General features: G+C 44.2%; 1 protein-coding gene across 1 annotated transcript; it reads left to right on the forward strand.

Moving 5' to 3' along the window:
• The first annotated feature begins 4,054 nt into the window (after positions 1-4,054).
• LOC130654451 (uncharacterized) lies at positions 4,055-5,215 on the forward strand. Its single transcript, XM_057457072.1, has one exon. The coding sequence runs from the start codon at positions 4,055-4,057 to the stop codon at positions 5,213-5,215; it is 1,161 nt and encodes a 386-aa protein (XP_057313055.1).
• Positions 5,216-14,149: the final 8,934 nt, after the last annotated feature.

The following is a 14,149-nucleotide window of genomic DNA, read 5'->3' on the forward strand; positions in this document are numbered from 1 at the left end:
GAGGGGGTCAAGAGGACCTATGCAGCCTTTAAACGTGGGGTGATGGGACTCTATGGCAGGGCAACCAACACAGGACCTACACCTCATGACGAGGTGGAAAAAGAGGCCGAGGAAGACTATCTTGAATATATCCAAAATCTCTACAATCGGCCAGGGCAATAAAACATGGGCTTGAATTGAAGAAGGTACGCAGAGTGATTCGATTCAACCGGAAAGGATAAAGAAGGGATATATCGATCACAACACGAAGTTAGAACAAACGAAAAGAACGAGTTTGAGAAGGATTTTTACAAGATGATGAATCTCTCGGTGTTCGGCAAGACCATGGAGAATATACGCAATCACTGCAATATTCAACTGGTTACCAATGATGACAACTATACGAAGCTTCTCAAGAGGCGAAATTTCAAGGGTGGGTGCATGTTCAGCAAAAACCTGGTAGGCGTTGAAATGGGAAAGACTGAGGTCAAGATGAACAAGCCTGTATACATTGGTCAGGCTATATTGGATATGTCAAAAATGGTGATGTACGAGTTCCATTATGACTATATGCAGCCCAAATATAGTTCTAAAATACAGCTCTGTTACATGGACACAGACAGCTTCGCTTACCACATCTGAACGGAGGACTGTTATAAGGATATCGCGCAGGATGTTGAGACACGCTTCGATACAAGTGCCTATAATCCGGATGATAATAGGCCTCTCCCCATAGGCAAGAACAAGAAGGTGGTAGGCCTGATGAAGGATGAGCTAAATGGGAAAATCATGACTAAATTTTTCACCTTAAGGGCCAAACTCTACGCCTATAAGAGCCTTACCAAAGAAGGCGGTGATCGCAAAAGCCAAGGGCGTGAAGCCATGTGTCACGAAAAAATCCATCACCTTCGATGACTATCAGAGGTGTTTGGAAGAGGGCGTTAACGTTTACAAGAGCCAGGTCTTGATCCAAAGCAAGGGCCATCAGGTATACACGCAAGAGGTTAACAAGTTGGTACTCAACAGGGCAGATGACAAACGTATCGTACAACCGGATCAAATTACGACGCTTGCCAGAGGCCATTCCCGCCTGGCGTCTACCGGGGAATAAAATGGAGGCATACTTGTATATCGCTATAGTCCTACCCTATGCCATGATAGCTTACGTACTTTTTCGTTATAAACGACTACCAATAAAGATGTCTGATGCACGAGTATTCGATGAAGCCACCTCTGCAGAATACGAACAGATAGTGAACCCCACCGATAAACGCCAAATTTTAAAGGAGGTCCTACGCAAAGGCAAGGGGCACCTTTTGCCGAAAAAGTGTACGGAGGGGTTCGTTGGCAAGGCTCCCGACGAGGCAATCGACAAGGTACACGCCGAGTATGTACAGGGAGAGCTCCAGGAGAAGGGGGAGAAAACAGCTGAAAATGCTTTCGTATACTCTATTCACATGCAACATACTACATTGGTACGCCGAACTCATCGGAGAAATCCTGGTGAAGGCACGGCTCCTTAAAAGGTATTGCAATGCATTGCGGTGTCTACGAGAAAAAATAATGTATACCCCGCTTCCCATCGAATACCAGGTTCGAGGGACTAAGCTCTGCCCTACCTGTCGAGGGTCCTTGGTAAACAATCATGGGGTGTATTGATCTGTTCCGCATGTGCCGCAATATACCCCAAGGTTCACGATCGGAAGTGATCAAACTATTGAAATAAAATGTTGGATGCTTTAAAAGACTCCCACACGGCAATCTTCACCGGCCCGACGTCTTGTGGAAAAACACAAAGTGTCTTGAACCTCCCCGAGCAGGAGTGTAAGAAGCATTTCCACAATATTGTCATTTTATGCCCTACCTTAAAATGGAATAAGACATACCTTGAGAGGGCCTCACTCCGGACAAGCGTCGACATTCCCTGCTTGAGCTTGCAGTCAGTGGTAGGCATAGAAGGCACAGTCTTAAGAGATAGGGAAATGTTCGTTCTGGCGCAGCGCACGCACATCAAGGGAAATTCCCTAATTGTACTGCTAGTAACCAACACAAAATAATATTAAATGATATATACATTTAATACTAACACATAATCATATGAAATGATATATACATTAAATACTAACACATAATAATATATATGACGTCATGCGCAATAGTATACAGAATATGAGTAAAGGGAAATTCCATTACTCAAACTATGACCGCGCCAGAAAAATTGTTGATTGAGATCGAAAAATATATATAATAAATGGAGATAACCATTAAAGAATTGAGAGCAATCGCTAAAGCGCGAGGCCTACATGGATACTATAGGCTACGTAAAGTTGACTTAGTTGCTTTACTAAAAACGCAGCCTACCCCTTCCACATCAGACGTGATGGATATTTTTGAACAACAAGAGATGGCTAGATCCCGTCCTATTAAGAAGAACATCGAGCCTTACGTTCCCACGTTTAAGGAAATGAACGAGTTTGAACGCCAAGAGCTGAAGAGAACTCGTCCAGTAATCAAGAGTAAGCTGCGGGAGTGGTCAGAGTGGCTCCTCGAGCATGTACCGGAGAGTGTCAAGAAACCAGTGCGGGAAACATTTAAATCGATAAAAACTCGAATATTCTCTTTATATAATGGTGCCAAGAAGACCCTGATAGGTGAAGTTGAGGAGGAGGCAAAGGAGGATCATGCAGAGGATGATCAAAAGGAGCATGATTTTACGCCTCAGGAGCATAAGCATGCATTACATAAAACATTCAGGAGTTACCGCATAACTGGCATCGATGGAACAGATATTGATGGATACCAGGGCATGGTTCAATCAAACGTGAAAACACTCATCGAAAACCAAGTGGGAGAAATGGGATCTGTGAAAGTGCAACTTTCTCTTTGGATCCTTTGGAAAAAGCCAGTGGATGGTACCCCAGAGTTCATTGAGGTGGAGAAGGTATTCCATAGCAACATGACATCTGTATTCCAAGGTACCATCATAGATGAAATTATGGATACGATGTTTACTCAAATCAGAACGCATGTTGAGAATCCCGCGTTGCCTAAGAGCGGCTTTAGTATTGGTCGCATCATACATTGAAACACCCAAGTGGATCGCTACGAAGAAAGCCATCATCAACCCGAATAACAACGATGAAGAATGCTTCCGATGGGCTATAGTAGCCGCCTTGCATCATGAGGATATAGCAAAAGATCCTCAAAGAATCAGCAAGCTGCGACCTTATATAGATCGATACAACTGGCAGGGTATTGAGTTTCCTATTAGTATTAAGGATATTACCAAATTCGAGCGGAATAATCCCACCATTGCCGTGAACGTTCTGTATGCAACAGGTAAGAGCTTTAATATCCTGCGGCGATCTACATATAATGAACGTGAGAAGGTCAGCCTGCTATTACTAACGGGTGATAAGAAGAGCCACCACGTGGCCATCAAAAATCTCTCACGGCTATTGGGTAGCGAGATATCGAAGAACCACGGAAAAATAAGTTTTCGTCTGAATTGCTTGCAAGGGTTTCAAACGATAGAATCACGCGATAAACACTATGTATACTGCAAAGATAATAAAGCGGTAAAGATTACGATGCCAAGTGAAAAGAAAAGTGGTTATATTACCAGGACGGACAATGCCAGTTCAAGGTCCAATTCGTTATTTATGCAGATTTTGAAAGCCTACTGATCTCAATGAAGGAGAATGCTCGGGATACCAAGACTAAGACGTTGAATAAGCATGTACCATGCGGGTGGGCCACATACTCCACCTTTGCCTATGGAGAGGTACCAGACCCCCTGTATAAGTGCAGGGGTGAGGGATGCGTAGACTTATTCGTTCAACACCTGGAGGATGAAGTAAAGCGGCTCTACGCTACCTTCCCACAGCATGACATGATGCCCCTAACGAAGTTGCAAAAGAGGGAGCACGAAGAGGTAAAGACATGTCACATCTGCATGAAACCCTTCGACGACGACCCGAATAACCGCAAAGTTCGAGACCACTGACACTACACGGGTCTATACAGAGGTGCCGCGCATAATACCTGCAATTTCAACTATAGGATACCCAGCCACATGCCAGTGATCTTCCACAATCTTTCAGGGTACGACGCCCACTTGTTCATTCGAGAATTGGGGGAGAAGTATGACACCGAGGACATTGGTTGCATCGCTGAAAACACTGAAAAGTATATCTCCTTCAATGTAAAAATCAAGGTACCCATTGCAGGCATGGGGTACGGTAATGGTGAAACATACAAGAAGATCGAGATCAGATTTATAGACAGCTGTCGATTCATGGCATCAAGCTTGGAGAAATTGGCAAGCAACCTCGATGACGAACAGTGCAAAAATCTCCGTTGGTATTTCACTGAGGATGACACCTTTAAGCTCATGCGAAGGAAGGGTGTATATCCCTATGAGTATATGGATGGATGGCGACGATTCAAAGAGACTGAGCTACCTCCGAAGGAGGCTTTCTATAGCAAGTTGAACATGAAGGGGATTAGCGATGAAGAATACGAGCACGCTCAAAAAGTGTGGAATGTCATCAATCCAAAGGGTGATGAGGTTAATATGGGCGACTATCACGACCTATACCTCACTACGGACGTCTTTCTATTAGCCGACGTATTCGAGACTTTTCGGGGAGTCTGCCAGAATCAATACAAACTCGACCCTGCTCACTTCTACAGCGCACCAGGCTTGGCATGGAAAGCAGCACTCAAGTACACGGATATCAAACTGGAGCTCTTAACGGATGTCGAGATGCTCTTGATGTTTGAAAAAGGAATTCGAGGTGGTATAACCCAGGCTGTACACCGATATGCCAAAGCCAATAACAAGTATATGGGGGACCAATACGACCTGGAGGTTGAGTCGTCATATTTGCAGTACCTCGATGCCAACAATCTCTATGGCTGGGCCATGCATCAAAAACTGCCTACGCACGGGTTCAAGTGGCTGTCGAAGGTTGATATCTTTACAGAGAAGAGGATCGAGATATTGGTTACCGATAACAAGTACGGCTACATCTTGGGGGTTGACATCGATTATCCAAAGAGCCTACATGACAAGCACAACGAGCTGCCTTTCCTGCCGGAGCGCAAGGTGGTTCATAGGGTTGAGAAACTGATACCAAATCTCGAAAATAAGCGGAAATACGTGGTACACATCGGGGCTCTTTATCAAGCCCTGAAACACGGGCTCGAGCTTAAGAAGGTGCATCCAGTTTAATCGAAAGCTTTGGCTCCGGGACTATATAGACCATAACACGAGGCTTAGAACTGTCGCCAAGAACGACTTTGAGAAGGACTTTTGTAAGCTTATGAATCTCTCGGTCTTTGGAAAAACCATGGAGAATATCCGTAATCATCGGAATATAAAACTTGTCACCAATGAAGAGAAGTACACCAAGCTCATCATAAAGCCCAACTTCAAGGGCGGGAACTACTTCAGCAGCCGCCTCATGGGCGTGGAGATGGCTAAAACAGAGGTAAAGATGAACAAGCCGGTGTATATTGGTCAAGCTATTTTAGACAACTCAAAAATCGTAATGTACAACTTCCACTATGACTATATGCAGCCCAAGTACGGTAGCAAGTTGCGGATCTGTTATATGGACACCGATTCCTTCGTGTACCACATCAGAACAGAGGATTTTTATCGCGATATTGCTGATGACGTAGAAGCACATTTCGAAACGAAAGAAAGAAATAGAAAGAAAGAAATAGAGAAGGAAAAGAATGTTTGATGAATTGGAAATGAGGCTCGTTGAAAATATTGTTATTCCACCGTCATTCCTTGGAGATATAGTAGGGTATTGTTGTAGTAGGCTACGGCAAATGTATATAGACACATCTTCATACATCCCAGGTATTGGATTGAGTATTTCGGATGTGGATATTGGAGACGTTACTATTGACCCCAGCGATGGTGAGTGTATAGCAAGCGTGTATTTTACATTGAGGCATGTTATTCCCAAGCTGGGTCAAATCATATTACGCACCAAGGTGCAAAATTCTAATCCGGAGATTATATCATTTGATTCTTCCGATTATAAAATAGCAATCCGCTTTAATGGTGATGATGATGGTAAATACGAGATTACACTATGCCAGTACGTGGATCATGGTTGGAACAACCAGCTACTGGCATCCATCACATTTGTATGTGTTGCGGTGGGTCTCAATGTCCAAGGTGTTTATGGGAAGGTTAATGGAGAGCAACAAAAAGATGAGTAGCGCGTGTAGTATTATTATCAACCAACAACAAACCGAGACCATTGAAAAAATTGTTGAAGTAAACAAAAAACACCCGGGAAGGGTTGCGGCAGGTAAGAGACTAGCCGAATGGAACCCCCAACAGAGGAAGCTCGGAATAGGAATCCTGAGTCCATACTCACAGGGATAAAAGAGACTATGGAGATCATTGAGGAACAGGGTCTATCCCTCCATCTTTCTGTAAAAGGGAAATGATTTTGTAACTCCTACGAGTTATAAGAAATGAGCACTGAACAACCGCAAGAAGAGAGGGTCATTACAAAACCCGTGAAGCATCCTGGTAGAGTAGCCCAAGGTCATAGGTTGGTCGCACTGATGAAGAAGAGGAAGGAAGATATGAAACAACAAGAGGGTGCTGTACAACCTCCAGTCAAAATCTCTTTTGGAGTGAGTTCTGTACAGTCAAGCAGTGGCGTATACATTGGTGGAAGCCTACTCACGCTCGCATGTATCGGAGGTTTCATATACTTTCTCCGTAAGCCTGCAGGTCCCCAGCAGATTGCCGAAACACATACACAAGATCAACAAAAGCCTAAAACCAACAACGAAATTGACATTTAAAAGATGCGATAAGCCTATAATAAACATGAGTTCGAATGTTACCCCTCAGCAAAAGGAGATAATCGATATGATCTATGAGACAGTCGTGGACCTCGGGTTCACATTTGCATACGCAATGCTCGGTAAAAAATTTTTAGTAATCTCAAGCCACAGCACAAAACTCGACACGAATGACGTGATGAAGATGATTGCGTATTTCACCGCGGGGCGAGGCAGTCGTGAAATGGCAGTGAGTAAAGGCTGGATCCCAGCGAGTATAGTCCCAAAACCTAAGTAAGCACCGGAAATGTTTGTGTATACTCTCGGGTATACACAAGTTGAATAAATGACTCTTGATATCGTAGAAAATCCGCACACAGCAATATTCACTGGGCCCACAAGCTGTGGCAAAACTAAGCGCGTCCTGGTCTTGCTTGAAAATGAGTATCGAGGACATTTCCAAAACATCGTAATTTTGTGCTCAACAATTAAATACAATCGGACATATCTCGATCAAACCAGTCTCTGGAGAGATCCCTATGTATTTCTAATTGACCCAGGTGATTAGCTATTTGAATCGATCGAAAAACTGTCGTCTCTGCTGGCAGGTGAAGAGAGCTTGTTTATCGTTGACGATGTCATAGCCGACAAAAATCTTGTCAAAAAAAAGCAATCCCTACTTGAGTTGGCAATATCTGGCCGGCACCGTTTGCATAGTCTGTGGATCCTAACCCAAAGCTATACAGCAATCCCCAAGAACCTCCGCCGCCAGAAAAAAATGCTCTTTTTCTGGTATCCCCACGAAAGGAGTGATCTATCTATTTTGGATCAAGAGACGAACCTGATAGAACCTACCGACTGGGAGTCGATCAAAAATCAACTCAAAAAGTCTAAGCACGCGTGTTTGTATATTCGACTTGAGCACCCTAGAAATTGGAGTATATTAAATCAGCTGAAAGCCTGTCATGAGGAGATGGATAGGATCCCTTATCTGGAAAGTCAATTAGAGGTCCTCCAGGAGGAGTTAAGGTCATGGAGAGGGTAAGGTATCAGAAGAACATCATGTATTTTTTCATATTCATGTCTGTCCTAATGATCACTCTGGTTGGAGCCATGTCATATTAAATAAAAATGTCCTCACTCGCGTTGTTCAATTCATTGCCCACTGGAGCCATTGAGATATTGGTAAACAATCAGGGTCAACCCATGTTTAAAAGAGCTGATCTTGGAGGGTTCTTGGGTATTTCTGATATTCGTCACATGTTTCAAGGCGTTGAAACCACGCCACGCATTACCCTGGAGGGAGGTGGGGTTCAGAACCCCGCCCCTATGGAAGGTAAAAATTGGCATGATATCTTCGTGACATTAGATGGTGCTTTGGAGATTTGTGCACGTTCCAGAAAACCAAAGGCACTTGAGGTCATGAAATGGCTTGCGGCGAAAGGTATAGAAAAATTACAAAATGAAATCGAAGAGCATCGCCAAGCTCTGGCAATACTTAATGATGATCTCCATGAGAGGGACGTAACCATTGCCAACCTTGAAGAGGATCTTCAGGAGAGAGAACATCAGCTCGACCTACCGACCTTAGAAAATGCAGGACTTCGTGAACGGTATATACCACATGCATATAATTCGGGGAAAGATAATGTGATCATGATTTTTCGAAAACATACAACACCTGATGAGGATAAATACCACCATCTTCCGTATTACTGTGCACGTGTTCAAAGACGTGGTATTTTCAAGAAAAGGAGATGGCTAAGAGTTCAATTTCCAGGGTCTGAGGAGATTGTTGTTATCGATAATGCCAATGGCATGCATGCGTTTAATCGATTTGAAGAGGAAGGACATATGCAGCGATACATCTGCCACTTCAGGCTTATTGATCTTACCCGCGATGATTTGTACGAATTAGGTGCTCCGGCACTAGAAAATTAGGCATAAGTTTTTGTGTGCTATTAACACACAAAAATATTACCATTCCCGACGATGATACGCGCGAGTTATTCGAAGGGTTGTATGATATCGATATGGCGTAATATTGTACACCACCCACCAAGGAAGTCGCTGGAGACGAAGCTTTCGTGACATGATAAGGCTGCTTGACCACTTCAAGTGTTAAAAGATAGATAAATGTCAGAGAAAAAAAATGGAAACCTATGTACAAGGCCAACAAAAAACTATTATAGTATTAAGGTACCCGTGCTGAGATGCTGCATAAAGGCAGAATCTACCACTAGTTATTGTCCCACTTGTCTGAAAAATTTTAGATTTAGGGGTGGGGTATACTACGAGGGTTTTATATATCCGAACGATGATGGGCAACGTTTGCAAGGGGTGAGATCGATGATGATATCAAGGCTGATATTGAAGACAGGGGCCGGCATATTGTAAATATTTAAAGAAACAGGTTGGGTGTGCTACGTTACGAGGTCATCAAGGATCCTGAGTTAAAGCTCTCGGATCTGACTGATTTGAATAAAATAAGCGAAATACTAAAATTTCCTATTGAAGATAGACGTTTAATTGACATCGATCTTGATATCGAACCTGATGTTATTCGAGGTATCGTGTACGGATGTTCGTTCTATACAGAGCCCCCTTTACTATATTTGTGGGATCCGAATAAAGATATTGAGAATAAACCATTAGACGTACTCTTGAAAATACTATATACTAGACCTCAGCCTCCTCCAGGGATACCGAACATTTTTTTGTATGGTAAGTATTAATGTAAGCCACAGGTTCACATTAACTACGCTTATGGGTATCAACTGAGCGGTTCCCCGTAGCGAGGAACCGGTGAAATGGCCCTACCAATCTTTCACATGCTCCGGAGGTACCTCAACACCTTCGGGTATTAACACGAGCTCCTCTGCCACAAAACTACGCGAGGGCCCATCTGCCAAGTAATATAGGAGGCGTGTACCGGTTACGATACGATCCAGCCTGTACGTCTTTTTGCTCCACCAAGCATCAGTCGCACGTCTTTTTGCATCTCCATGTTGCTCGCCGGGTTGAAGCAAGTACAAATAGAGCCCGTCGTCAGGCAAAGGCTTTTCCTCAGGATATTCCTCGCTTTTCACGAGTGGCACATCATCGAGTTTGATCGCTTTCGAGGGCTTCATGCCGATCATGGCAGTTTTACTATTGTTCATGTTTTTAACAATATTGTACAGGTGTTTAACCCATGTGGTACTCTGTTCATCAGTGACCAATTCTTGTGCATCTTGAGGTTTAAAGAGTCTCTCGGCGAGTACCTTGTTATACGACTCCACGAACGCCGTGAAAATATGGTGATACTTAGTAGTAGCACGTTTTATTTCGACACTGTTAGATTCTAACAGACTTCGCCGGAGTATCAATCTGGAGGTTGTAGGAGGTGTCGGCTTTTTTCATGGTCACCACTTTGCTGCGGAGGATCCCTTCGTAGGGTAGGGCGAGACGGCTGTATCGTGACATCATAGCGCTCGCTAAACCTTCATTGATAACCTTATCAAACTCTAAGCAAATATTTGTAATTTTATGAGCGCCATCAGCGGGCTTAGCTGCCGTGCTTCCAGCAGACGCCGTACCAATCTTTGATGACTTGATAGTGAGGTGCAAAATGTATGATAAACTGTAGCCTGTCATATAGCCCTACTTGTAGAAGGGGAGATCCCTCGTGAGTTCGAACATTTTTCCGATAGGGATGCAAAAGGTGTTGCCGTAAGATGCCACGATCGCTTTTTCTTCATCATTTCCAACATGGTCACTGGTCTTCACCTGTAGGGCGCGGATTATACCATCATTGGGATTGATACCTTCAAGAATTAGGTTGTTCTCTCGCTCAAATTTGGGCAGCCACAGATCCCTATACACTGCCAGGGTATTGTAATCCGGGATGTTTTGTATTTCATTGCCGTTAAGTGTTATACGAAGGTTCTGTACTAGGGCCTTCCCGATATTCGAAACGATCGTGCGTTTCATGTTAGTCCCCGTTAGCTCCAGGTCAAAGAGGAGTTTTAGAGAGCCCGGAAAAATTATTTTGTCCCAAATTAGGGATGTCGATATATAAATCTTTGTTTTGGTTGATCGTACTGGGATTATGTGAGACCTTAACACGCTGCTTCTTGCCTTTTATGGCCAGTAGAGTTTTGACCTCTCTGTATGGATCAAGTTTGGTTCCGTACATTTATTAGTAGGCAACGGCTTCAATAAATGCCCAGGTTAGCTCCAGGTCAAAGAGGAGTTTTAGAGAGCCCGGAAAAATTATTTTGTCCCAAATTAGGGATGTCGATATATAAATCTTTGTTTTGGTTGATCGTACTGGGATTATGTGAGACCTTAACAAGCTGCTTCTTGCCTTTTATGGCCAGTAGAGTTTTGACCTCTCTGTATGGATCAAGTTTGGTTCCGTACATTTATTAGTAGGCAACGGTTTCAATAAATGCCAATTAATCCAATATACGAAGGAGATGATTTTACGCCAGAGGAAGACATTCCGGACGAGCCTAAGGAGTTCAGTAGCGAGATCCTTCGACCTGAGGGCATCAACATAGTACCAGAAGAGCAGGGAGGTGCGCGTAGGCGATTGGAGTTGAGTACGGAGACGACCGATACACTACTTTTTAAATCAAAGGTTGATAGCCTGTACACGAATCTTAGGGATGGGCTTGGGTTTATGACCGATGCGACATATTATGATAGGTTCAGATTAAGAGAGGATGGTCAGCTTGTAGTAAAGAGGGTTGTGACGGGAAAAAGATCACTACCGGAAGTAGTACTCACGTTCCAAGATGGTAATTTATAAAACAGCTCCAGAGTAGGCTAGGGTTTGATGACTATCAGACACCAAACAAGGGTAGTAGGGTAGAGGCCCAGAAACGTATGGGTGATATTGATCGCGTTGTGGAAAGGACTGATGACACCGAGATGTTGCCGCTACTCGAGAACGTGCTCGATAACACAGAGAGCCTCATCGAAGATAATTCCTGTGGCGCGGATATCAAAGAGCGTGAAATAAGAGGGTTAAACCGCGAGCTTCAAACGTTACGTAGCCAACTAAAGCACTTGAAAGACAAGATGGTCTTCTACGATAGTGAGATTGATAAAGCAGAAGCCAAGGTGAAAGAGCTCGAGATTAAAAAGGCCACGCCTGGGGCATCCGAGGAACAGCTAGCTATCTGGGACAGGGATATAGCCAAGGCAAGGGAAGAGTTAGAACAACTAAAGGATAAGAAGAAAGAAGCACGAAAAGCGAACGGTTTACTTTCCTCAGATACCCAAAGCCAACTAAAGCACATTAAAGACACTCTGATAAAAATCGCGGGGGATGACACGTCACTCGTGGAAAAGCTAAAGATTCTGTTCAAGGAACAAGGCTTGACGATAGCGAGCATCATCTCCGCCGTTGGCTTGCTGGTCTCTACCATTGTGCTGTCACTGGAGGAAGCACAAGCGCCGTAGAAAGTACAGGAGGAAGTGCTGATGACAAGGGGTTTGTGCGGAAACGGGTTGAAAGACTAGGAAAATTCCTAAAGTACCTAGCAGGCAAAGCAGGGACAGCTCTTCCAGGGATTATTGGCAGCGTGGTCTCTTTCTTCTTCAGAGTTGCAGCGAGAGTCGTCGAGTTTGCAGTAAAACACTTGTACATAGCCTTAGCTGCTGCTGTGAGGATTGTTATGGCTTACATCGGGCTAAGAGGGGAAAAAGGTCGGAAATTCACGTCTAATTTGTTGATCAACAAATTAGACTTACTTCAACCAAATATATGCGAGTATCAGTCCTACTCCCAACGTGATAACGGTAGCCTTGATATCCTCATGCTTCCTGTGGGCTTCCTTGAGAAGGGGTGCGGCAGCCGCACCCACTGTGATATCACTGCGAGGCGTGGTTTTATTCGACTTGATAGTCCGCCCAGAAGGTGTGGTGAAGGCTGCCTCATGCTTGACAGCATGGCCCATGTTATTCAGATCTAGCTCCACACCTACACCTATGTTAGAGGGCGCGATTAGAACATTATTGTTATACCCCACAATCCTTCCAATGCGGAGGTCCATGTTGGAGGGGAGCATGTACACGCTGGACATCACATCATATTTGCGTAACCCCGAGGTGGAGTAAGGGTTCTCGTACTAGGAAAAGCCTCCTTCATATGGCATAGGTACCTTCATTCTCGCGAGAATACGTCTCATGTGATAGTACATGTGAAATTTGAAAATAGATTGAACGAGGGGTACGGAGCCACTCATATGCTTGGCAGAAATTCCCAACGCCGTTGTTGCGCAATGACAAGCAAAATTCACCTGGATGTTCCAATAGTCCAAGGCTTGCCCCTCCCAATTTACACTCACAGGATCGTTCAACAGGTTAGTGGGAACTTTGATGGGGTACTTGGTGAACTGTTGGAATGCTACGGAAATGTGCTGAGTCGTAGACACGTAGAGGTCCCGATACTCCAAGTTAGTTACACCGAGAGGCCACTCACCTCTGTTGGACTTGTATTTTGCTCTAGGGTTATACGAGTAAATGCTCATGTTTCTTTAAAGAAACATGAGACAGCTGTATGTCACAGATATCAAAAAGCCTATAATATTCAACCCTCATCTGGGGGAAGGCACGAGGATCGCTCTAAAATCCATCAGTTTTCGCCCCAGGTGGGTGAACCTCTTTACTAAGAGCGAGATCAACATCTATAAGGCGGGGTCTAAGCCGACTGTAGTCGGGGATTTGGAAATCTCCATCTCAATTCCGCTGGGTTTATATAAAATCTCGCGACCATAGTCAACAGTCAGGCAGGGGACAGGATCAAGCTCTTAGTACTCGGGAACGGGGTATGTAGACTCCGTGTCAACGATGGATACGATGTCATAATTGATCAAGCACTGCAGGACCTTATGGGACGGGTCTTCGATAACAAGGTAAAGTTTCCCAAAGGCGACCATTACAGCATCTACAAGACTGACGTTCACCAGCGGCTGAGACTCGTATGCTTCCAGCTGGATCCGGATTATTCTCTTTTAAATGGTGAGAAATCCAATATACTAGCCCTGCTTCCCATCAAAGAGCTAAACGCTTGGGGGAGATATGGTGACATGGAGTTTCGACACTCCTATATACCTCCCCCTTAAAGGTTCAACAGACAGGTTAAATTTCATGCTCATAAACGAATATCAAGACGAAAAGAACCCTTTCGTTGGAATTACTATGCATATACTGATAGAATAAATGACAGATATTGCAAAGCTTTACCCGAGCTTACCTTCTGCGCCTCCGGAGGGTACGGAGGACACTTTACGAGCCTACAGGCTCGGTAAAATTGATGAAGTGGAACAATACCTACGAGCTGAGATTAAGGAGCGTG

Source organism: Hydractinia symbiolongicarpus, chromosome 1, assembly GCF_029227915.1.
Source record: "Hydractinia symbiolongicarpus strain clone_291-10 chromosome 1, HSymV2.1, whole genome shotgun sequence".
Lineage (NCBI taxonomy): Eukaryota > Metazoa > Cnidaria > Hydrozoa > Anthoathecata > Hydractiniidae > Hydractinia > Hydractinia symbiolongicarpus.